This window comes from Sapajus apella, unplaced genomic scaffold (assembly GCF_009761245.1).
Source record: "Sapajus apella isolate SASKATOON/1434 unplaced genomic scaffold, GSC_monkey_1.0 scaffold26, whole genome shotgun sequence".
In the NCBI taxonomy this organism is placed as follows: Eukaryota; Metazoa; Chordata; class Mammalia; order Primates; family Cebidae; genus Sapajus; species Sapajus apella.
Genome location: NW_022436966.1, coordinates 10109689 through 10136875, shown reverse-complemented (window position 1 = coordinate 10136875; position 27187 = coordinate 10109689). Strand labels below are relative to the sequence as shown.

The following is a 27187-nucleotide window of genomic DNA, read 5'->3' as shown; positions in this document are numbered from 1 at the left end:
TATACTCTCAAGACTAAACCCAGAAGTTGAATCCCTGAATACACCAAGTTCTCAAATTGAGGCAGTAAATAATAGCCAACCAACAAAAAAAAAAAAAAAAAAAGCCCAGGAACAGACGAATTCACCAGCTGAATTCTACCAAAGGTAGAAAGAAGAGCTGGTACCATTCCTTTTGAAATGATTCCAAACAATAGAAAAAGAAGGACACCTCCCTAACTCATTTTATCAGGCCAGCATCATTTTGATACCAAAGCCTGGAAGAGACACAACAGACATAGAAAATTTCAGGCCAATATCCCTGATGAACATCAATATGAAAATCCTCAATAAAATACTGGCAAAGCAAATCCAGCATCACATCAAAAGGCTTAGCCAGCCAAGTGTGGTGGCTCACAAGGTCAGGAGATCGACCATCCTGGCCAACATGGTGAAATCCCAACTATACTAAAAATAAAAAAATAAGCTGAGCCTGGTGGCGCGTGCCAGTAGTCCCAGCTACTGGGGAGGCTGAGGCAGAGGAATCACTTGAACCCGGGAGGTGGAGATTGCAGTGAGCTGAGATTGTGTCACTGCACTCCAGCCTGTAGACAGCAAGACCATCTCGAAAAAAAAAAAAAATAGCTTAGCCATCACGGTCAAGTCAGCTTCATCTCTGGGATGCAAGGCTGTTTCAATATATGCAAATCAATAAACATAATTTATCACATAAACAGAACCAGTGACAAAAACCACATGATTATCTCAATAGATGCTGAAAAGGCCTTTGATAAAATTCAATACCCCTTCATTCTGAAAACGCTCAATAAACTAGGTATTAATGGAACGTATCTCAAAATAATAACAGCTCTGTATGACAAACCCACAGCCAATATCATACTGAATGGGCAAAAGCTGGAAGCATTCCCTTTGAAAACTGGCACAAGACAAGGATGCCCTCTCTAACCACTCCTATTCAGAATAGTATTGGAAGTTCTGGCCAGGGCAATCAGGCAAGAGGAAGAAAGAAAGGGTATTCAAGTAGGAATAAAGGAAGTCAAATTGTCTCTGTTTGCAGATGACATGATTGTATATTTAGAAAGCTTCATCATCTCAGCCCGAAATCTCCTTAACTTGATAAGCAACTTCAGCAAAGTCTCAGGATATAAAATTGATGTGCAAAAATCACAAGCATTCCTATAAACCAATAATAAACAGAGAGCAAACCGTAAGTGAAATCCCATTCACCAATTGCTACAAAGGGAATAAATACCTAGGAATACAACTCACAAGGTATGTTAAGGATCTCTTCAAGGAGAACTACAAGCCATTGCTCAAGGAAATAAGAGAAGACACAAACAAATGGAAAAACATTCCACACTCATGGATATGAAGAATCAATATCATGAAAATGGCCATACTGTCCAACATAATTTATAGATTCAATGCTATCCCCATCAAGCTACCATTGACTTTCTTCACACAATTAGAAAAAACTACTTTAAATTTCATCTGGAACCAATAAAGAGCCCACATAGCCAAGACAATCCTAAGCAAAAAGAACAAAGCTTGAGGCATCACACTGCCTGACTTCAAACTATACTACAAGGCTATAGTAACCAGAACAGCATGGTACTGGTACCAAAACAGAGATATAGACCAATGGAACAGAACAGAGGCCTCGGAAATAACACCACACATCTACACCTATCTGATCTCTGACAATCCTAACAAAAACAAGCAGTGGGGAAAGGATTTCCTATTTAAGAAATGGTGTTGGGAAAACTGGCTAGCCATATGCAGAAAACTTAAACTGGACCCCTTTCTTATACCTTATACAAAAATTAGCATAAGATGGATTAAGGACTTAAATGTAAGGCCTAAAACCATAAAAACCCTAAAAGAAAACCTAGGCATTACAATTTAGGACATAGGCATGAGCAAAGACTTCACGACTAAAACACCAAAAGCAATGGCAACAAAAGCCAAAATTGACAAATGGGATCTACTTAAACTACAGAGCTTCTGGACAGCAAAATAAACTACCATCAGAGTGAACAGGCAACCTACAAAATGGGAGAAAATTTTTGCAATCTATCCATCTGACAAATGGCTAATATCCAGAATCTACAAAGAACTTAAATTCACAAGGAAAAAAAACCAAACCGATCAAAAAGTAGTCAAAGTATATTAACAGATACTTCTCAAAAGAACACATTTATGTGGCCAAGAAATGTTGTAAAAAAAGCTCATCATCACTGTTCATTAGAGAAATGCAAATCAAAACCACAGTCAGAATGATGATCATTAAAAAGTCAGGAAACAACAGATACTGGAGAGGATGTTGAGAAACAGGAATGCTTTTACACTGTTGGTGGGAGTGTAAATTAGTTTAACCACTGTGGAGGACAGTGTGGCGATTCCTCAAGAATCTAAATCTAGAAATACCTTTTGACCCAGCAATCCCATTACTAGGTATATACCCAAAGGATTATAAATTTTTCTATTATAAAGACACATGCACATGCATGTTTATTGCAGCACTGTTCACAATTCAAAGGCTTGGAACCAACCTAAATGCCCATCAATGTTAGACTAGATAAAGAAAATGTGACACATATACACCATGGAATATTATGCAGCCATAAAAAAGGATGAGTTCGTGTCCTTTGCAGGAACATGGATAAAGTTGGAAACCATCATTCTCAGCAAACTAACACAGGAACAGAAAATGAAATACTGCATGTTCTCACTCAGAAGTGGGAGATGAACAATGAGACCACATGGACACAGGGATGAGAACATCATACATGGGGAGCTTTTTGGGGGTGGGGAGCTAGGGGCGGTATACCATTAGGAGAAATACCTAATGCAGATGACAGGTTGATTGTTGCAGCAAACCTCCATGGCACGTGTATACCTATGTAACAAACCTGCATATTCTGCACATGTATCCCAGAACTTAAAGTATAATTTTAAAAATATGGTGTATATATATATACATATACCATGAAATACTACTCAGCCATAAAAAAGAATGACATCATGTCCTTTGCAGCAATATGGATGGAGTTTGAGAACTAATGTTCTCAAACATTCCTAAGTGAAGTAACTCAGGAAATCAACCACCACATGTTTGCTCTTATAAATGTCAGCTAAACATTGGGTACAGATGGACATAACAAGGGAAATAACAGACCCTGGGGTCTCCAAAGTTGGTAGAGTTTTAAGGATTAAAAATTTACCTACTGTATACAATGTTTCGATGTATACCCATCCAAACAGTTGGATGATACCCATCATCCAAATCTTTACTATTAGGATGACGGGTACACCACAAGCCCAAACCCTACCATTACTCAGTGTATCCATGTAACAAACCTGCAAGTGTACCTCTGAATGTAAAATTAAAAGAGTTAAAAGATAGCATATACTAATGCAAATTTCAACACAGCAAGAAAAATAACAATAATTAACATTTATATACGTGACACCAAATCATCAAATATTTTACAAAAACTGACAGAAGCTGGGTACAGTGATGCATGCCTGTAATCCCAGCTACGTGGGAGGTTGATGTGGCAGTATTGCATAAACCCAGGAGTTCAAGTCCAGTCTGGCAACATAGTGAGAACCTGTCTCTTAAAAATAAACCAAATAGAATTGAAATGAGAAACAGTCTACAGTAATAGTTGGAGGCTTCAATACCCTACTCTTAATTGCTAGAAAACCAGACAGAAGGAAATAGAAGACTTAAACAATACAATAAATCAACTTGTTTTCAGACAAATACAAAATACCCTACCCGGAAAATATACATTCTTCCCATGTGTATATAAGACATTTTCTAGGATAAATTAAGTTTCAACAGATTTAAAAAGATAGCTATCAAAGTATCTTTTCCCATCACAATAGGATGAAGTTATAAATTAATAATAGAAGTAAAACAAAAAAACCCCACAGATTTCTGGAAATTATATAAATAGCACACTCAGACAACTAATGGATTAAAAGAAAAATTACAAGGGAAATTAGAAAATGTTTCGAGACAAAAATGACAACACAGCATATCAAAACTTATATGACACAGTGAAAATAATGGTAAAGGAGATATTTATACTTATAAAGGATTACAGTAAAAAGCAAGATCTCAAACCAACAACCTAAGATTACAATTTAAGAAACTAGAAAAAGAAAAAAAAAAAAAAAAAAAACCACACCCAGAGGAAGAAAAGGAAATAATAAATATTAGAGCAAAGATCAACAAAATAGAGAGTAGAAAAACAGTGGAAAAAAATAACCCAAAAGTTGTTATCTGAAAAGAGTCAACAAAATTGCAAACCTTTAGCTAATTACCTTAAAAAAAAACAACCCTCCCCCCCCCCCAAAAAAAAACAGAGAAATCTGAAATTACTAAACTCAGAAATGAAAGTAGGAACATTATTACTAATTCTTAGAAATAAAAAGGATAATATAGTACTATGAACAATTTTATGGCAACAAATTGTCTAACTAGGTGAAATAAACAAATTACTAGAAACACAAAGCCTACTAAAAATAAATCAGAAAGTAATAGACAATCTAAATAGACAGAGAAATAATAAGGAGATTGAATCAGTAATAAAAAATTTCCTGCCAAAGAAAAGCTCTACCCCTGATAGCTTTACTGGTGAATTATATCAAACACTTAGAGAGAAAATAATACCATTTCCTAACTCATTCTATAAGGCCAGTATTACCCTACTACCAAAGTTGGACAACAATAAAAAAATAAAAATAAAACCATAGACCAATTTCCCTCACCAATATTAATGCACAAATCCACAACAAAATACTAGCAAACTGAACTCAGCAGCATATTAGTAAGATTATATACCATGACCAAGTAAGATTTATTCTGGGAATGCATAAATGGTTCAACATATGAAAATTAATTAATGTGATAGAACTTGAATAGAATGAAGGTAGAAAAACCCACATAATCATCTCAATTGAGGTAGAAAAAACATTTGACAAAATTCAACATCCTTTCACGATAAAACCCTCAACAATCTAGGTTAGAAGAAAACTAACTCAACAATAAAATCTCTATACAAAAAACCCTACCATTCATCAAACTCAGGTGTGAAATACTCAAAAGCTTTTCCTCTAAGATCAGCAACAAGACAAACATGCCCACTTTTACCACATCTATTCAACGTAGTACTGAAAGTTGGATTGGAGGATTTAATATTGTTAGGCTGTTAATTTTACCCAAAAGTGACCAACAGACTCAATTCAATTATATCAAAATTCCTATGTCTTTTATGCAGAAATAGAAAACCATCCTTAAATATACTTGGGTCCCAAGGAACCCCAGATATCCAAAATAATCTTGAAAAAGAAGAATGAAGTTGGAGGACCCATACTTCCTGATTTCAAAACTTAATATAAAACTACTGTAAACAAAACAGTGTGGTGTGGCACAAAGACAGACATATAGACCACTGGAATAAAAAAGAAAGTCCGCAAATAAACCCTCCCATATATGGTCACATGATTTTTGATAAAGCTATCAAGAAAAGCTTACCAACGTACTCTGCTACTACCTGCTTAAGATTGCCTGTCTCTGGATACCTTAGCCCAAAGTATTCTTTCACTCACAGAAAAAGAGACTAAACATTTTTCTGTGTGTTTACTTGTCATCTTATTTTGTGACTTGCCTTATTCTTATTTTGTGATGTGCCTGATTGTAATTCTTGCTAGCTTTTTACTGGAGTGTTTTACTTCTTACTTCTTATTGATTCTGTATATTAGGTACATTAACCCTTTGTATGGCATATGGTGAATCTGTTGAACCAACACAAGTTATTGAAACTTTGCCCCACTGATTTGAATTGCTACTTTTACTGTACAGTAAATTAATATATATGCATATGAATCTAGTTCTGGGCAATATACCACAGTGATTAGGAGTATGGACTCTGAAACTAGGCTGCCTTAATTCAATTCCAACCTCTCAGGAAGAGACTACTTGGTTGTAAACACCCTAATATCAATAATTACCTAAATTCCAGCATTGTTAATCTGACAAATATATAAATAATATAAAATGAAGTACTATGTAAATATTTGAAAAGTGAATAATATAAAATATATACCAGAAACTCTAGTTATTAAGTCATTACAATATGCTAGATACTTCATATATATTATTAATTCATTTGATACTTAAAACACACTAGGGATTTATGTATTATCATCACCACAGGTAATAAAATGAAAGCAAACATACTTAGGTAAATTACACAAAATTATGCAGCTAGTAAGTGAGAGAGCCCGGAGTTTAATCAACAGGCCCTAAATATAAGAATATTACTATGAGGGTGCTGGATCTGAGGAAATGGGCCCAAAAGAACCCATCTCTTTGTTTACTTCACACTTGTACCTAGTAGACTTGTCTCTTCAGTTTATTTTCTACAGTGCAGCCTAAGTGATCATACTCTAAACAAGGAATCAGCAAACTGTGACTTGTCATCCAAGTTCAACCCAAACTAAGAATGGTTTTTGGAAAAGAAATCACAGGAACAGTTTTACGTGACACTTGAAAATTATATTCAAATTTCAATGTCTATATATAAAATTTTATTGGAATACATCCAAACTTATTTGTGTATGTATTGACTATGCCTGCTTTTGCTCTACAATGGCAGAGTTAAATAGATGCAACAGAGCCCGTATGGCTTGTAAAAAGTCTAAAATATTTGCAACACTTAGCCAGGCATGGCACATGCTGGCTCCTTTGGAGGCTAAGATAGGAGGATTGCTTGAGTCTAGGAGTTCAAGGTTATAGTAAGCTATGATCACACTACTGCATTCCAACCTAGGTGAAAAACTGAGACAAGAAAGAAAAGAAAGAGGGAGGGAGGGAGGGAGGGAGGGCGGGTGGGCAGGAAATAAGGAAGGAAAGAAGGAAGGGCAGGAAATAAATAAGGGAGGAAGGGCAGGAAATAAGGAAGAAAGGAAGGGAAGGAAGGAAGGAAGGAAGGAAGGAAGGAAGGAAGGAAGATAGGAAGGGAGGGAGGAAGGGTGGGAGGGAGGAAGGGAAAGGCAGGAAGGCCTGCCTAAAGAATTTGCTACCTGGGCCTTTATAGGAAAAGTTTTCTAGCAAATATATTGATAATATCAATCTTCTGTTTAAACGATTTAGAAGATTCCTATTGCCTTTGAGATAAATTCTAACTCCTTTATATGGAATGTAAGCCCCTTTAGTCTCTCTGCTTTGTAGCCCTATCAACTTTCTTGTCATGTTGTATGCCTTGTAACTTTTTACTACTGATAATATGCTAATACAAAATGGACTATTTTCAGGTTAACTGATATAGTTTGTATGATCCCATTGTGATTCATATGTCATTATCTTTAGTCTTTTAGGAAAAGACATCTCAGAGGTAGAAAATCATGTATAAGTAGCAATAGTCTTGTTTATTTTACAAGCTTTTAATTTCAAAAAATGTAATATTTTCCAATCTGTAGTCTATAGAACTCTGGTTAGATGAAATTTAGATAGTAAGAATTAATCTATTAAAAGAATAAATTCTTTTAGACAATTTCTACATGGAAACTTAAATGTATATAGTAGATACATGAGCTTAAATAGAACTTTGAGGCTTTAATGCTCTCAATATTTAGAACTTCTGTAAAGCAGACCTTTGGGCTATAAATATAGCTATGTATGAAGAGTAACAATGCAGCATTCTAAACAGTGACTGTTTGCTTCTCAAATAAAAAGGATAGTAGAACCATTTCTATACTTCCCTTATTTTAAATTTTCATGTTTTATGTGTAAAAATCATCGTGGGTTAGGGTTAGCCTATCAATAGAAAGGCTATTGGATGAAGGAGATTTTATATTGGACACTTTACACTGTTATTGGCTAAACTGAGACTAAAGGCTGAAAAAGGTTAAGATTTGAGAAAAGTTTAGAAGGTATCTTTCATGATTATGTTTATAAATTAATAATTACAACATTAGACATTACAGAACATAATACCTTGAGAGACAAATTTTACCACGCACCAAACATTTAAATACTCATCTCTTTATATCTTCTCTTGGCTAGAAAAAGATTAAAACTATCGACATAAAAAATAAAGAAATATGCAGAAAATCTACTTTTATTGGGGTAAGTGAAAAAGGTGAAAAGGTAAAGATAAGGAAAAAAGTCAATGGGGCTGGAAAATCTAAAAAGTGCAATTAATTTTCTGACACTGTGATGTCTGCATGTATAGATTTTGGTGAAAATAATAAAATCTTCCCTCAATATAATATGCCTGCTCAATTAGATATCACAAAATGCAGATGATGAACAATAGAATGTTCACACTTTTGAAAGTAATTAGGCTTTTTCATGATCCATAAAAATATAATGGATCATTATTCATGATTTTTCATGATCCATATAATTAATTGAATGATGTACATTTAGAATTTAAATATCAAACTTAATCCAAAGATGACTGATCTAATGTGATGAATGCATAATAATATCTAAAACATCAAAGCTTAAACTACAAAATGTCTTCATTGTGCACAAAATTCAAGAAAAGCACCTTCTAGAAGTATTTCTTGCTTTCAAGAAGCTTTTGCTCTATTGTTTCTGTGACAACAATGAAATTGCTGTCTAACAATGTCTAAACCATCCCAGCTTAATCTAAACTACACAGTGTCTTCATTGTGCAAAAGATTCAGGTAAAAGTGCCTTCTAGAAGTATTCCTTCTTTCAAGGAGCTTTTGTTCTATTGTTTCTGTGAAAACAATGAAGTTGCTGTCTAACAGAATATGCTGGGAAACTAGGAAAGGACTCTTAATTTGTTCATTTGATCTCAACATGGCTCTGTGGTGCAAGACCTTTTAAAACAGAAACCTGATACAGAGTTTCTTTTTTCATAAGAAACTGGTCAGTTTTACTGTTCTGTAGCTAATAAATGGGAGGGCCAGAATGTACCTGATTTTGACCTCTTGGATACACTTTGTACTATGGTTACTTTAAAAATATATGTGAGAACATTCATACTTTGTTACGCTACACTGAAATCTAAGAGACAAACTAAGCACCTTCAAGATTTGTGGGACATGTTTTGCCCTATGTCCTGGATTCTACAGCTTTACTTCAGAGACTGAATTAGAAAGACATTTAAGCTTATTAGATAGATAGGTGTCATCCCCTTGTATCAAGGTACATGAAGAGAAAAGTTCAAGAATTATAAATTCTTAGAAAACATAAAAGATCCATTGGATTCAGCAAGGAAAATGGCAACAAATCAAAAGATACTAGATGGCTATTGACCAGTTTCACGAAGGCAAACCTGCAAGTCAAGATGGAATAATGCTTTCCCACCATGTGTCTAAGACTACAAATGACACTAATCCTTTTTAATGATCACAAAAGCTGACAACTTACTTAGCCTTAGAACTGAAGGCACAAAATCATCTCTGAAAATGACTCACCATAAACAGGTCACGAGCACCAATGTCAACAGCTAGGAGAAATGCCTTTTCAAATCTCTGGTACCTACAAGGCAGAAAAAAATGTTATGTTAGTTGTTAACAAGAATATATAAAAGGAAAGAGCTGTTTACTTAACATATTTGTGTGATACTGTCATTATCCTTCTGATTGGAAAAATATTTTCAAATAGAAGGGATTTGGCTTACTAGGATCTTCCATATGTGAAAAGTTGTTACATTTAGGAGGGGCTGAGGTACAGAGCCTGTGGAGGCCTTACTTTGAAGAATAAACATAACCCCAAGTAGACACTGCTGACTATGATAGCTTAGGAAACATGTTGCCTCTTCTTATTAGTCCTTCTCAGCTACAGAAATCAAAAGGCAATTGTGTTTAATTTTGTGAATGAAGAGTGTCTTGTACTAGAAAGTTTATTGATTCATTATATATTCAGCGGAGGTCGGTTATACTAAGGAAGAGGTCAGAGGATTAGCAAATTGTACAATTTGTCCATGCATTTACTGCAGTGTTGCATTTGTCCCCATTCCATTGTAACTATTCTGGCAATACTAATTATCCATTTTCTTTTTCATTTCTTTTTTAATACAGGGCCTCACTCTGTCACCCACACTGAAGTGCAGTGGTGCAATCATGGCTCACTGCAGCCTTGACCTCCAGGGCTTAGGTGATCCTCCTACCTCAGTCTTCCAAGTAATTGGGACTGTAGGCGTGCACCAATACGCCCAGATTTTTTTTTGTATTTTTCATAGAGGTGGGGTTTTTGCCATGTTGCTCAGGCTGGTCTCAAACTCCTGGGCTCAAGCAAACCACCAACCTCAGCATCTCAAAAGCACTGAGATTACAGGCATGAGCCATTGTCATCCATCTTCTTAGGCTCAAACTTAAAGATAAATTCTCATCTTGCGTGTCCTTTTGGTCATATCTAATTCTATAAACGGCCCTTCCTTGAAACCCTCTCCTACCTTGGCTTGCCCTGCTTTCCTTAATTTTTTGTTTTCCCTTCCTTAGATTGTGTTCTTCTCAGTCTCCTTTGCTGGTTCATTTTTCTCTGCCTCCCCAGGAAATCAGTATTCTATGATCTTCTTTTATTTTACCCACTCTCTCCAATCTCCTCAATAACCTTATCACTCCCGGGACATTGTTAATCAATTATCAGTGGCTTATAAATCTATATCTCTGGGATCCATATCTTCTCCGAGCTCCAAATTATTATTTCAAGGCACTTCAAAGCTAAGATGTCTAACACGTTCACTGAAACATCAATTTGGCAATCATATAGGGGAAACTGAAATTGGAGAGAGTGAAATTAATAGGGATAAGTTAGGATGTGCTCTTCCTTCCAGGTGAGAGGTAATGATAGACAGTAGACAGTAGATGGTAATGATACATAGTAAAATAAAAAAGACTGGAAGCATGGTGAAACAGAAATAGCAAAAGGAGACTCCCAACTAGATTGTTTATAGAATATAGAACCTAGTTAAAGTACATTAAAGTACATCACAGGACTATGAAAGGAAAGTGAGTAAATACCAGGGGGGCCATATTCTAAATAAAAAAATAACCAATTGAGCAAAATCCCTTTATAGAATCACAGTGAGGACTCCTCAGCAGACAACAACTAAGGGGGGAAAACAGGGCAGAACTACTTACAGGGCCATTCCCTTAGGAGATGAGTCTGAACAAAACTCAAGTTAAAGCTGATAAGCTCAGACTGCTGATTAAGCCAAGTACAAGAGCTAAACCCAAGAATTCTGATTAAGCCAAGGGCTAAAAGAGACCCAAGTTAGTAGTGCCCCTAACTTTCACAGAAACAAACAAATAAATTCATGTCTAGACTAAAGCCCTTCTAATAGAGGCCCTCAATGATTAACATAAATTAAAATCAAACAAGTATGAGTTCACAATGATCATCAAAAACATAAGAAAATGAGGCACTATAACTAAAAATTAGAAAAATAACTAATTTACATCTACCTCCAAGGATTTCAGATAATTGAATTGTTAAAGTAGGCATATAAAATAATTCAATATAAATATTTAAAGAAAGAAATGAGGGAGTCATGAAAATAAGCACGTAATATCATACAATAAAGAATAATCAGGTTAATATTTTAAAAAATAAAATAGAACTTTTAGAAATAAAAGAATTAATAACTGAAGTTAAATAATTAGACACCTTTTTTTTTTTTTTTTTTTAATTGGGTCTTGCTCTGTTACCCAGGCTGGAGTGCAGTGGCTTGATTATAGCTCTCTATGGCCTCAACCTTTTAACTACCTCAAGTCTCTTAGGAGACCTTGAATCTCCTAAATAGCCGTGACTGTATACAAGCATGTGCCACGTGCTGGAGTAATACTTTTTTTTTTTGTAGAAGTGAGGTCTCATTATGTTGCCCAGGCCGGATTCAAATCCATGGGCTCGAGTGATCTTCCTGCCTCGGCCTCCCAAAGTGCTGGGACAATGGGTGTGAGCCCCACTGTGCTCAGTCAATTTGACACATTTGAAGAAAGAACTGGTGAAGTAAAAGTGCATAAATTATGTATAAGTCAGGAACTACTCGGAATGTTACACAGAGAAAATAGAGATTAAAAATATAAAGAGAGCTAAGCAAATTAAAGAATATGAAAAAGTCTATTATGACTACACAGGGGATTAAGTTAATGGATAAGAATTTCCAGACATGATAAATGATATGAGACAATCAGCACAAAAGAAACAATATATACCAGGCAGGATAAATAAAAACAATATTTAAAATATTCACATTTGTAATGGAAACGCAGAACTGAACAAAAAATGAAAATTAGGCCAGGCAAGGTGGCTCACGCCTATAATCTCAGTACTTTGGGAGGCTGAGGTGGGTGGAGCACCTGAGGTCAGGAGTTTAAGATCAGCCTCGCCAACATGGTGAAACCTCATCTATACTTAAAAAAAAAAAAGAAAAATTAGCTGGGAGTGGTGGCTGGTGCCTGTAATCCCAGCTGCTCAGGAAGCTGAGGCAGGAAAATCACTTGAATCTGGGAAGAAGAGGTTTGAGTAAGCTGAGATTGTGCCACTGCACTCCAGCCTGGGCCAGAAGAGTGAAACCTGGTGTCACAAAAAAGAAAAAAAAAAAAGAAAGAAAATATATATGGAACCAAAAAAAAGCCTGAATACCCAAAGCAATTCTAAGCAAAAAGAACAAAAGTTGGAAGCATCAAATTATACACTTCAGATTCCTACAAAGCCACAGTAAACAAAACAGCATGGTAATGGTACAAAAACAGACACATAAACCAATGGAACAGATTAAAGAACTTAGTAAAAAGCCAAACACCTGCAACCGACCTTCTGATCTTTGACAAGGTAGACAATAGCAGCAATGGGAAAAATGACTTATTTAATAAATGGGGCTAGAATAACTGAATAGTCATATACAGATGACTGAACTAGGCCCCTTCCTTTCAATGTATAAAAAAATCAATTAAAGATGAATTACAGACTTAAATGTAAAACCTTAGAAGAAAACCTAGGAAATATAATTATGACATAGCCCTGGCAAAGATGTCATGACAAAGACTCCACAAGCAATTGCAAGAAAAACAAAAAATTGACGAATGGGAAGACCTAATTAAACTAAAGAGCTTCTGCGGCCACGCGTGGTAGCTCATGCCAGTAAACCCAGCACTTTGGGAGGCCAAGGAGTGTGGATCATGAGGTCAGGAGTTCAAGACCAGCTTGGCCAAGATGGTGATACCCCGTCTCTACTAAAAATACAAATACTAGCCAGGCATGGTCACGGGCCTCCTGTAATCCCAGCTATTTGGCAGGCTATGGCAGAGAATTGCTTGAACCCGGGAGGTGGAGGTTGCAGTGAGCCAAGATCACACCACTATACTCTAGCCTGGGTGACAGAGTGAGACTCTGTCTCAAAAAGAAACAACAACAACAAAAAGCTTCTGCATAGCAAAAGAAACTATCAAGAAAGTAAACAGACAACCTACAGAATGGGAGAAATACTCACCAACTATGCATATGACAAAGGTCTAATATCCAGAAACTATAAAGAAGTTAAACAAATTAACAGGCAAAAACTTACAACCCCATTAAAAAATGGGTAAAGGATATGAACAGACACTTCTCAAAGTAAGACAAGCACTTAGCCAACAAGCATATGGGAAAATCACTGATCATTAGAGAAGTGTGAATCAAAACCACAATGAAATACCATCTCATTCCACTCAGAATGGCTATTTTATTAAAAAGTCAAAAAACAGCAGATGCTGGCAAGGGTGCAGACAAAAAGGAACACATATACACTGCTGGTGGCAATGTAAATTAGTTCTGCCACTGTGGAAAGCAGTTTGGAGATTTTTCAAAGAATTTGAAAAGAAATGTTATTCAACCCAGCAATCCCATTACTGTGTATATACCCAAAAGAATATAAATTGTTCTACCATAAATATGTGATGTGTATGTTCATTACAGCACTATTCACAATTGAAAAGACATAGAATCAACCTAGATGCCCATCAGGGGTTGACAGGATAAAGAAACTGTGGTATATATACACCATGGAATACCATCTAGTCATACCAAAGAAAGAGATCATGTCATTTGCAGCAACACTGATGGAGTTGCTGGCCACCATCCTAAAAGAATGAATGACATGCAATTTACCTTTGTAACAAACCGGCTGATGTACCCTTGAACCTAAAAGTGCAAGAAACCAAAATAACTTATACATAAAATTAAAAAAAAGAAAAAGCTGCCAGAGAGAAGACATATCATCTACAAAGGAACTACAAATAGGCTGATCCTAGACTTCTTACTGGCAAGAACAGGAGGTAGAAAACAGTGAGAAACTATCTTCAAATTATGGAGCAAGAATAAGCATACGTCTCTGAGCAGAGACTCCTCCAATTTGTCGATTTTTGTTTTTGTTACAATTGCTTGGGAAGTCTTTGTCACGGTGCCTTTGCCAGGGCCTATGTCCAGATCAACATTTCCTGGGTTTTCTTCCAAGTTTTTTTATAGTTTTAGGTTTTACATTTAAGTATCTAATCCATCTTGAGTTCATTTTTGCATATGGTGAAAGGAAGGGGCCTAGTTTCAATCTTCTGTATATACAAAAATTCTAAACTTGGATGTACTTAATAGGTTCAAAAGTATATAAAGCAAAACAATGGAATTAAAACAAATGATCAGCCTACCATCACTGTGTGAGACTTCAAGAGTTATCTCTGAATTTTTGCTAGTCTAAGCAGTGAAAAAATTAGGAAAGAAATAGAGGTCTTAAACAACATAATTACAAAGCTATGTTTACTGGACACATAGAACTTAAATCAGAGAACCTTAAATCTTAAATTAGAGAATACAAATTTTTCTCAAGCACAAAATTATATTATGAAGTATATAAGCATGGGGGACTATAAAATTATATTATGAAGTAAAAAAGCATGTCTCAATACATTCTAAAGATTATAATTAATCCATCCACAATGTAATAAAGTTTGACAAAAAGATAAGCAATATATTCACATGTACTTAGGAATGACAAAGTCATTAGTCAAAGAAGAAATCATAATAGAAATTTAAAAATACTTAAATATATACAAAAACACTTGAGCAAATGAGGCATTTGAAGGGAAATCTATAGCTTTAAGTGCTTATATTGAAAAGAAGTTTCAAAATTGATGAACTAAATATCCAATCTAATAATTTAGAAAAACAACAGTAGAATAATCTCAAGAAGGCACTGGAATAACATGTTTGAAGTACTGAAAGTAAGATGAAACACACACAAAATTTTATATGCAGCAAAGAGTCTTTCACAAATGAAGGTGTAATAAAGACATATTCAGGAACTAAGAAAATTTATCACAAGTAGAACTACACCATAAAAAAAACTAAAAGAAGCTCTTTAAACACCAGATGGAAATGCAGATATTCAAGAAAGAATGAAAAGTAGGAGAAATGGTAAATACCTGGGCAAATATAAAGAACTCCATGACCTTTATTTCTTTAACATACACTTGTCAGTTAAAAGCGAGAATTATAATACTTTGTGCGGGTTATAACATGTAGGTAATGTATATGGCAACTGTGGCATACAGGATGTGGTAAGGTGGGTAAATGAATCGATTCAGCTCATTGCAAGATTTCTACATTTCACATGAAGTGGACTATGTGAAGATTTCTACATTTTAATTCTAAGTGGACTGTAGAACACTAAAGATATATAATGTAACTCCTACAGCAACCATCAAAAAAAACAGTGCAAGTAGGTATGACTAGAAAAGCAAGTAGGTATGACTAAAAAAGCAACTAGATAAATTTAAAAGTCTGAAAAATATTCAAATAATCCAAAGAAGAAAGGAAAGGAGGAATGAATAAATGAAAATTAGAATGTAAAAACAGAAAACAAATAAAATGGTAGACTAAATTCCAACTACATTCATAATTACATTAAATGTTAATGAACTGAACATTCCAATTGAAAGACAAAGACTGTCACAAGGCATAAAATAGCAAGAATCAAACATAAGCTGTTTGTAAGAAGTCCACTGTAAAAATACAGATAGTTTGAAAGTACAGCCGGGCGCGGTGGCTCAAGCCTGTAATCCCAGCACTTTGGGACGCCGAGGCGGGTGGATCACGAGGTCAAGAGATCGAGACCATTCTGGTCAACATGGTGAAACCCCGTCTCTACTAAAACTACAAAAAATTAGCTGGGCATGGTGGTGCGTGCCTGTAATCCCAGCTACTCAGGAGGCTGAGGCAGGAGAATTGCCTGAACCCAGGAGGCGGAGGTTGCGGTGAGCCGAGATTACGCCATTGCACTCCAGCCTGGGTAACATGAGTGAAACTCCGTCTCAAAAAAAAAAAAAAAAAAAAAGTACATAAACAGAAAAAAATATGAAAAGGCTAGAATGGCTATAATTATCAGATGTAATAGACTTTAAAAACAGTATTAAAGGAGGGGCATTTCATAAGGATAAAAACATCAATTCATCAGGAAGACCTATAACAATCCTGAGTGTGAGTATCTTAAATGTACAAAGCAAAAAAAGGTAACAGAATTAAAGAAGACAATTATATTAACAGTTGCTTTTAGCACTCCTCAATCAGCAAATGATATAAAGTTAAAAAAATAAAGTAATAGATGATCTCTATCTTCATAGAACAACATCAGTCTGAAGTACTGAAAGGAAGTGTGTCTCTATTATCAGTGTGTATTGTACACACACACACATATGTATATACAAAAATAAAAAATAAATAGATGAACTCTATCTTCATAGAACAATATCAGTCTGAAGTACTAAAAGTGTGTCACTATTATCAGAGTGTATATTGTGTGTATATATATATATATACACACACACACACACACACACATATATACTTTGATACAGTGTATGTGTAAACATATATACACACTCAGTGTGTGTGTATGTATATATCACCACCACATGAGAACTCCTTGTTACTTTGCTCATTTATTTCTTCATTTTTGTCTCTTTGACCAGTCTTAGACTGAAAATGTTACATGCAAATTAACTACTAGTTTGCTTTTGTCTGTTTCTCCTTATCCTCCTACAATTTCTGCTTTATGAAGATTCCAATCATTTTATTTGGTACACTGACATAATTTTTATTACTATGAAAGGTAGCCCACAGCATTGTAGAATTACTCTCTTTGTTCTGTTTAATAATCTGTGGCATAATTCTGTCTTGTCATATACTATATAAAAATCCCTGCTTAGTTTGTATTTTTTGCCATGAAGCAACTTTGCTTTTTAAAAAACTGTTTTGATTTTGTATTTGTTTGTATTTAGGAATGTTCACATTTTTATAAACTCTATAAGCATGTATAATTAAATGTAATTTTCTTGGGCTCCTTCTTTTTATACTTCTATTGTCTACTTTTTACATATCACTTTACTGAGATATTGTGATAAGAACACTTAAGATGTAGCCTGTTAGCAAATTATTAAGTACATAATACAGTATTTGTTAATGATAGACATTATGCTGTATGTTAGATCTCTAGGTCTTACTCATCCTGCATATCCAAAACTTTGTGCTCTTTGACCAACACCTGTTGCTCCCCCTACCACTGGTCCTGGCAATAACTATTCTACTCCATGCTTCTATGAGTTTGACTTTAGATTCCTCATATGAGTGGAGTAAGTCATATTTGTCCTCTGTTCCTGGCTTATTTTACTCAGCAAAATGTCCTCCAGGTTCATCCATGTTGTAATTTCTTTTATTTTATAAGGCAAAATGATACTCTATTTATATGAATACATTTTTTTGCAAATAAATTGCTTTTATTGATTATAAGGCAATATAAGCAAATGATACAGATGGTATTAACAGAAATTTGTAAAAATTATAATTCTATTTTATTCTGCTAAAAATTAGAGATTGACTTTTCCTAATTTGTCTTGCAAATGAAGTTGGTACTGTGAATTTTATTATTTTGGTTTTGTATATCCATGTTTCTCTATTTTTTCATTATTACCATTTCCCCAAAGGCCTTTGTATTTAATTTTTAAATGTGACATATCCAAATTTTTCAGTGCTGACTTAATTTTTTATACCCTTTGCCCATCATCTCTCCTTTTCCAGAATGCCTCATTTCACCTAGCTTTATGGTAACCACCATCCTATTCTGTAATACCATGAGTGAAATTTTTTTTAGATTATACATATAAGTGGGATCATGCAGTCTTTTTTTTTTTTTTTTTTTTTTTTGAGAGAGAGAGAGAGTCTCGCCCTGTCACCAGGCTGGAGGGCAATGGTGTGATCTCAGCTCACTGCAACATCTGCCTCCCAGGATCAAGTGATTCTCCTGCCTCAGCCTCTCGAGTAGCTAGGGCTACAGGTGCGCACCATCGTGCCCAGCTAATTTTTGTATTTTCAGTAGAGACGGGGTTTTATCATATTGGACAGGATGGTCTTGATCTCTTGATCCACCCACCTTGGCCTCCCACGGTGCTGGGATTATACGTGTGAGCTACTGCACCCAGCCAATCATGCAATCTTTTTGCGTCTGGCTTATTCACTTAGCAAAATGTCCTCCAGGTTCTTTCATATTGTTGTAAATAACAGGATTTCCTTCTTTTTAAAGGCTGAATAATATTCCATTATATATTTATGTTGTTTCTGTATTGACAACATTTGAGGGAAAATTAGGTTGTTTCCATATTTTGACGTTGGGAATAATGCTGCAATGAGCATGAGAGTATGGATGTCTCTTCAAGATAGTAATTTTATTTCCTTTAGACATATACCCAGAAGTAGGATTTCTGGACCATATGATAGTTTTATTTTTAATACTTTTAGAAACCTTTATACTGTTTTCCACAGAGGCTATATCAGCTAACATTCCCACCAAAAATGGTATCCTTTTATCCACATTCTTGCCAGCCACTTATTACCTTTTGACTTTTTGGTTAGGAGGTATCGTAACAGATGTAAGGTATTATCTCTTTGTGCTTTGATTTTCATTTCCCTGATGATTACTTATGTTCAGCATCTTTTCATATAGCCATTGGACATGTGTATCTTCTTTGGAAAGATGTTTATTCAGGCCCCTTGCCCATTTTAAAATTTGGTTATTTGCTATGGGGTTGTATGAGTTCCTTATATATTTTGGATATTGACCTCCTTCCCAGGTATATGGTTTTTAAATATTTTCTCTCATTCAGTTGATTGCCTTTCATTTTGCTAATTTTTTTTTTCTTTGCATCATAGGAACTTTTTAGTTTCATGTAGTTCCATTTCTTTTTTTCTTTTGTTGTCTATGATTCTTACATCAAATCTAAAAACTCATTGCCAAGACCAATAGCAAGGAACTTTCTCTCTTTGTTTTCTTCTACCAGTTTTAGTTTCAAGGTTTTATGTTTAACTCTTTAATCCATTTTAAGTTAACTTTTCTGTATGGTAGAAGAGAAGCATCCCTCTTAGAACTGCTTTTGCTGTATCTAGTTACATTTTGGTATGTTGCATGTTTCACTATGTTTTGGTATATTGTGTGTTCCATCCTTAGGATGCATATGTTCAGTTTCCCAGGGCTTTTTTTTTTTTTTTTTTTTTTTTTGAGACAGGGTCTTGCTCTATCACCCAGGTGGGAGTACAGTAGCGCTATCATGGCTCACTGCAGTCTCAACCTCCCAGGTTCAAGGATCTTCCCACCTCAGCCTCCCAAGTAGCTACGACTACAGGTGTGCATGCCCAGCTAGTTTTTGTATTTTTAGTACAGGCAAAGTTTCACCCTCTTCTCCAAGCTGATCTTTAACTCTTGAGCTCAAGAAATTCATCCGCCTTGGCCTCCCAAAGTGCTGGGATTACAGGCGTAAGCCATCAGCCACATTTTTTTAAAGACAGATTTGACACCATGCAGAATAGCTTGGGAAGATTTTGTAGTCATTGCATCAGTGTTCTCTTGTTGGTAGGATAATGTATTAACTTGATTATTTTTACCCTTTCGAAATGATTTAATGCTTTGGCCTGGAGACTGGGAGGATATATCATCTTTAAAGTTTGTTTTACTAAGATATTTCATGGAACAGTCTGACTGTTTGGGTTAATTTTCCAGGTACACTGTTAGTTCTTTCAATATTTACATTCAAGTCGTTTATTTCAGGACAGATACCTTGAGTATTTTAAATCACCTCTTGAAACATAATTCATTTATAATAAAATTCACTCATTTTAAGTCCATAGTGCAAGGGATTTAGATGAATGTATAGTTATATTACAATAACTACAATCAAGATAAATGTTTTTAAAATCATGTCAAAAACAGTTTCCATGTGCTATTTGCAGTAAATGCCCTTAGTTCACTCACCTTCAGGCTTTGGAAACAACTGATCCATCTGGTTTCTCTCACTATACTTTTGCTTTTTTTCCTAGCATGTCATGTGCAATATCAAACAGAATACAGTCCAAACTGTATCGGGCTTTGCTTTTTTTCAAGAATATCATAAATGGAATAACAAAGAATGTATTGTTTTTATTTTTCTTTTCATAAATCTTTGGAGATTCATCTATTTTGTTCAGGTATGTAGTTTAAAAAAAATTGAATAGCGTTAATCAACAGTTTGTTTATACATTTCTCAATTGGTGGTCATCTGAGACGTTCCCATTTGGGCCTGTTATTAATAATGGTGCTTTAAGTATTCATGTATAAGTTCTTGTACGGAGATATGTTTTCAGTTCTCTTAGCAGGGGAGATACATATATATGTTTATTTACATTTATATATTCTAACCATTCCAATCATATTCTAATAATTCTAATCATATAATTAGAATGGTTAGAATGTACACATGTAACTATCTCCCCCTAAGAGAAATATATTTACATGTATGATTAGAATGGTTAGAATTGTTAGGTAATATGGTAAATGTATTTTTAACTTAAAAGGAACTGCTGAACAATGCTCCAGTGTAGTTATAACATCTTATGTACCCAAGAGCAACAAAGAAAATTTCTAGTATATCCACATCCTCCCTAGTGTGATATTGTGCCAGAATTGCTAGCCTTTGCTTACCGGTAATAACTAAAATAAGCAGCCCAGGATAACTAAGATCTGTGTGTAAACAAATGCTTATCTTGACTTCTGTAAACCACTGAAGTAACAAACAGAATGACAAAAGTCCCCTGGCCCTTGGAATGTCCGGACCCCCGCCCCTGTCTCCGCCCGGGAGGTGAATTACAGAATCCCCTGGACCTTGGAATGTCCAAAACCTTTTCATCCCCATCCCCGCTCCTCACCCCCACTCCCAAGGTGGTTTTTCGGGTATAAAAAGTCTTGGCACCCTCCTTTTGACGCCACAGGTTGGAGACACGTTAGTCCTCTGTGGTCGCTGGCATAATAAATGACCCTGCAATCTGGCATACTTTTGTCTTGGTGCTAACTTTCTACGCTCGATCCAGTACAACATTAGCACTTGTTATTATTTGTCTTTTAAATTTTATCCTTCTAATAGTTCCTGGCATAGTGGCTTCTCATTATATGTAAAACATGCTTCTCTGATGACTAATGATGTTGAACATTGTACAAGTGCTACCTAGACATCCATATTTTTTCTTTGGTAATGTGTCTCTTCAAATCCTCTGTCCATTTTTCATTGAGTTAGTTTACTGTTAAGTTGTAACAATTCTTTATATATGCTGGTTACAATACTCTAATCAGATACTGTTTTATCAGACACATATACTGAGAATAATCTCAGTTTGTGGCTTTCCTTTTCATTTCTTAATGGTGTCCTTTGAAGAGCAGGAGTTTCCAATTTTGATGAACATCTGTCTATTTTATTCTTTAACTATATTTTCCTTATTTGATTTTGTAGAGATGGGGTCTCACTCTGACACCCAGGTTGATCTGGAACTCCTGGCCTCACATAATCTTCCCACCTCAGCTTCCCAAAGCACTGAGATTACAGGTATAACCACACTCCACCTGTTTTTTCCATGTTATATCTAAGAAATATTTATATCAAAATCATTATGTTTATCTTTGATCCACTTTTCCTGAAGATCTACAGTTTTACCTCTTATATTTAGGCTTGTGATGACCCATTTCAAGTATATTTTGTATTGGTATGAGAACAGAATTATTTTTCCTTTTTTTTGGCCCACACAGATATCCAATTGTTTTAGCATCATTTATTGAAAAGATTACTTGTTTGAGGACTAAGCTCTTATTTTTTTTATCTTGACCAAATACCTCAGGGGCCTGAGGAGTCACGCCCTACAGACTAAATTCCCATCAGATGGGTTTTATTTAACCCCGTATATCATGACTTACTTTCCAATCTGACTCTGGCATAACAAGGAAGAAAATCAAAATGTTTTACCCCAAAATATATTTCCTTGCCGTACCTTGATTGCCCTGCAGTCTCCTATGGGAAAAATCCACATTCTGTAGAGAATCCCTTTTCCCCTTTATTCCCCTTCCTTCCTTTTCAGATCCAGGAGATAATCAACTAAGAGCCAGGCACCCTTTTAAGTTCTCTAAGAAACATTTTATGACCTGCTGTTTCTGAAGTCTGCTATCTGGGAGATTCCTTTGCACAATAAAACTTGGTCTCCACAATCCTTTATCTTAACTTGAACATTTCCTTTCTATTGATTCTAGGTCTTCAGATAAACTCAACCAATTGTCAGCCAGAAAATGTTTAAATTTACCTATAGCCTGGAAGTCCCTGCTTTGAGTTGTCCCACCTTTCTGAATCAAACCAATGTATTTCTTAAAGTATTTGATTAAGTCTCATGCCTCCCTAAAATGTATAAAACCAAGCTGTACCACGACCACCTTGGGCACATGTTCTATAGACCTCCTGAGAGCTGTGTCATGGCCATGTTCACTCACATTTGCCTCAGAATAAATCTCTTAAAAAATATTTTACAGAATTTTACTCTTTTTTTCAACACATTCTGCATATAATTATCCTGACAAAGTAGTAAAAACCCACTTGTAATAAGTTTTGAAATCAGGAAGGATGAATATACAAACTTTGTTCTTTTTTAAGATTGTTGGGGGTATTTCGTAACTTCATGGGAATTCCCTATTTTTGAAAAAACTAAAACAAAATCATTGGAATTCTGGGAGGGGTACCAATAAATCTGTAAATTACTTTGTTCAAAATTGCCAGCTTAACAATACCAAGTCTTTTAATCCACAAACATGGGGTGTTTTTACATTTATTTAAGTCAATTTCTTTCAGGAATGTTTTATAGCTTTCAGTGTTTATGTCTTTCACCTTGTGAATCTCAAATATCTGAGTCAGGTGTCAGTCAATTTAGAAAGTTTATTCTGCTAAAGTTGAGGATGCACAGCTATGACACAGCCTCAGAAAGTCCTGACAACATGTGCTCAAGGTGGTCAGAGCACAGTTTGGTTTCATACATTTTAGGGAGACATGAGACATCAATCAACATATGTAAGATGAACACTGTTTCAATCCAGAAAGGCGGGACAACTTGAAGCAAATGTGAGACAACTGGAAATGGGGAGGGGACATTCAGGTCACAGGTAGACAAGAGACAAATGATTGCATTCTTTTGACCTTCTGATTAGCCTCTCCAAAGGAGGCAGTCAGATATGCATTTATCTCAGAGAGCAGAGGGGCAACTTTGAATACTGCCCTAAGCAGTTCCCAGCTTGACTTTTCTCTTTAGCTTAATGAGTTTGGGGCCCCAGGATTTATTTTCTTTTCACAACCTCCTTGGTTATAGTTACTGCTAGTGTGAAACAAAAAATAAATCTTGGGACCCAAACTCACTAAGCCAAAGGGAAAAGTCAAGTGGAAACTGAATCACACGAACCTGCCTCCAATTTTATTCCTAAATAAGACAGCTACAAAGATTTTTAAAAGCTATAGACTTCCTTCACAATTTGACCACAGGGCCCCAAGATCTTTACCCTAAAACACTGCTGTTGAATTTCACCGTGACAACGTAAATTGATAGCTTATCTTCACAGGTAAGGGAAAAAGGACAGAACTTAAAGTCAGCCCTCTGCTCCCCAGACACAAATGCATATCTGATTGCTTCCTCTGCTCTATGTTTATCTCATGTTAAAATGCAGATTTGATGAGCTAGATGCCTAAGTAGCTATTCCTCTACCCCTTTCACATGTACATGGGTGATCAAAGACTCACAAGAATGCAACCCTTTGCCTCTTATCTACCCATGACCTTTTAAAATTTCTTCCTCTTTCACCAATACCTGCCCTTTTCCCTTTAAATACTAAAGTCCCTAGACCCTCTTTGTAAAAAAGCAGGGACCACAATTTTTCCTGTGAATCTGTGTTCTTTCCTGGGCATCTCCTTAACTGTGGCAAATAAACCTCCTACAATGATTGAGATTCTCCTTGGTCATTTGATTTACATTAGGTATTTTATTCTTTTGGATGCTATTGTAAATAGAATGAACTTTTTTCTTTAAAGACAGAGTCTCACTCTGTCATCCAGGCTGGAGTGCAGTGGCACGATCTCAGCTCAGTGCAGCCTCTGCCTCTGGAGTTCAAGTGATCCTCCCATATCAGCCTCCCAAATAGCTGCAATTACAAGTGCCCACCACCACACCTAGCCAGGATTTCTTAATTTCCTTTTTAAACTGTTCATTGATGGTGTAGAAAAATGCTACTGTTTTTGCGTGTTGATCTTGCATCCTGCAACCTTGCTGAATTCATTTATTCAGTCTAATAGTCAGAGGAGTGTGAACCAGAACAACTCCATCTTAAGTAGGAGCTGGCTAAAATGAGGCTGAAACCTACTGGGCTGCATCCCAGAGAGTTAAGGCATTCTAAATCACAGGATGAGATAGGTCAACACAAAATACAGGTCATAAAGACCTTGCTAATAAAACAGGTTGCAGTAAAGAAGCCAGACAAAATCCACCAAAACCAAAATGGCAACTGTTAGGCCTCCAAGTCCAGGACTGGCCATTTTAGCCTTGGTGACCCACACATATACTTCTGGATGGTCTCCAGGAACCAGAAAGTCTGAAGTGGCCACAAACAACCAGGCGGCCACAGTAAGAAGTAAAACAACTTGTTCCTGCCTCAACTAATTGCTGCAACCTGCATCCATTGTTCCTCTTCAGCCTTGCAAAAATCCGCCCCCCCCCCCCCCCCCCGACACTGGGTTTCTCAAGACCCCCACCCCTGTAACTATGTAATCTACCACACCCTACCCTCTGACTGCAACTGACACTCCCCATCCTATGATCATGCCTGCTTGTAATAAATGACCCTTACCCTTGTGATCATACTCCCCACTCTTATGATCATGCCTGTTTGTAATAAATGATCCCTCCCTTGTGATCATGCATCCCATGATGCCCTTCCCCTCCCCAAAATAGATTACTCATCCCTACCCTTGTAGTTATACATCTTGTGACATCCTCCCCTCCCCTCCCCAAGACAGATTACCACATTTAGCTGACCATTTGCCCCAACCTATATAACCAATCCCCTCTCCTACCCTCTTTGCCTAATTCCTTTCTCAGACTTGGCCCACTTGCAACCAAGCATGAAATAAATGGCCTTGCCCACACAAAGCCTGTCTGGTGGTCTCTTTATGTGAGTGACCTGCATGATAGCAATGAGAGTGACTTCTAGACGTCCTCAATGCTACACTTTCACCAGTACCATGACAGTTGATAAATGCCATGGCAACGTCAGGAAGGTACCCTATATGGTCAAAAAAGAAGAGGCAAGAATAATCCACCCCTTGTTTAGCATTTCATCAAGAAATAACCATAAAAATGGGCAACCAGCAGCACTCAGGGCTGCTCTCTCTGGAGTAGCCGTTCTTTTATTCCTTTACTTTCTCAATAAACTTGCTTTTACTTTGTGATGCAGACTCTCCCTGAAATCATTCTTGCACAAAATCCAAGAACCTCTCTTGGGGTCTAGATCAGGATCCCTTTCCTGTAACATAATGGTTTTTATGTGGACTCTCTGGAATTTTCAGAATAGAATCATGTCATTTGCAAATATAGTTTTTCTTCTCTTTTTCCAATTTAGGTGCCATTTCTTTCTATTGTTTTACCTAATTGCCCTGACTAGGAATTCGAAAACAATATTGAACAGTAGTGGTGAAAGTAGACATCCTTATCTTGTTCCCAGTATTAGGCAGAAAGCACTCAGTCTTCTACCATTGAACATAAGGGTTTTCCACAAAAGGCCTTTATCACGTTGAGGAAGTTCATCTCTATTCTTAGTTTTCCGAGTTTGTAACATGAATGGGTACTGAATGTGGTCGCTTTCCTGGCATCAATTAAGATTATTGTATGGGTTTTGTCCTTGCTTCTACTCATGATTGACAGATTTTCTTATGTTGAAACACACTTATATTCCTGGGATAAATCAACCCATTAGGTTATTGATTTCAGACCTCTACTTTTGAAAATTTTTATTGAGGTAAAATATACATATAAAAGTTACTACCTTTACTACTTTTACATGTACAGTTCAGGGCTAATAAATACATTTATAATCTTTTTTTTTCCCACTTTATCCTCCTCCTTACCCTTCCTGGCCTCTGGTAAACCATCAATCTACTCTCTATCTTCATGAGAGTCACTTGTTAAGATTCCACTTATGAGTGAGAACATGCAGTATTTGTCTTTCTGTGCTTGGCTTATTTCACTTAACATTATGACCTCCAGTTCCATCTATATTGCGGCAAATGACATGAGTTTGGGTTTTTTTTTTTTTGATGGCTGAATAATATTTCATTGTGTATATATACCACATTTTCTTTATCCATTCATCCATTAATGGGTACCTAGCGTGGTTCCTTCCACATTTTGGCTATTGTGAATAGTGCTGTAATAAACATGGGAGTGCAAAAATCTGTTGGATATAGTGATTTCATTTCTCTTGGATATATACACAGTAGTATATATTTAAAGCAATGTCTTAATCATATGGTAGTCCTGTTTTTAGTTTTTTGAGGGACCTCCATATTGTTCTTCATAGTGGCTATACTAATTACATTCTCACCAACAGCGTACATGAACTCCCCTTTCTCCATTCTTACCAGCATCTGTTATTGTCTGTCTTTTGGATACAAGTCATTTTAACTAGGATAAGATGATGGGTCATTTTGGTCTTGATTTGCGTTTCTCTGATTAGTGATGTTGAAGAGTTTTTCATATACATGTTGACCATTAGTATTTCTTCTGAAAAATGTCTAC

General features: G+C 35.9%; 1 protein-coding gene and 1 long non-coding RNA gene across 11 annotated transcripts in view; both read right to left on the bottom strand.

Annotated features, from left to right (window-relative positions):
• Nucleotides 1-27187, bottom strand: part of WDPCP (WD repeat containing planar cell polarity effector) — a 509410-nt gene that overhangs the window by 196131 nt on the left and 286092 nt on the right. For all 10 annotated transcript variants that reach the window (XR_004273015.1, XM_032291974.1, XM_032291976.1 and 7 more), the window contains one exon: nt 9466-9529. Coding sequence is in view for 9 of the 10 variants with exons in the window: in XM_032291974.1 (XP_032147865.1) it covers nt 9466-9529 (64 nt within the window). In the remaining variant the exon portion in view is untranslated. The remainder of the gene's footprint in view (nt 1-9465; nt 9530-27187) is intronic.
• Nucleotides 10118-25350, bottom strand: LOC116560552. Its single transcript, XR_004273017.1, has 3 exons — nt 25256-25350; nt 24203-24208; nt 10118-10128 (listed from the first exon to the last, which is right to left on the bottom strand). It is a non-coding gene; the product is annotated as an uncharacterized LOC116560552 (long non-coding RNA).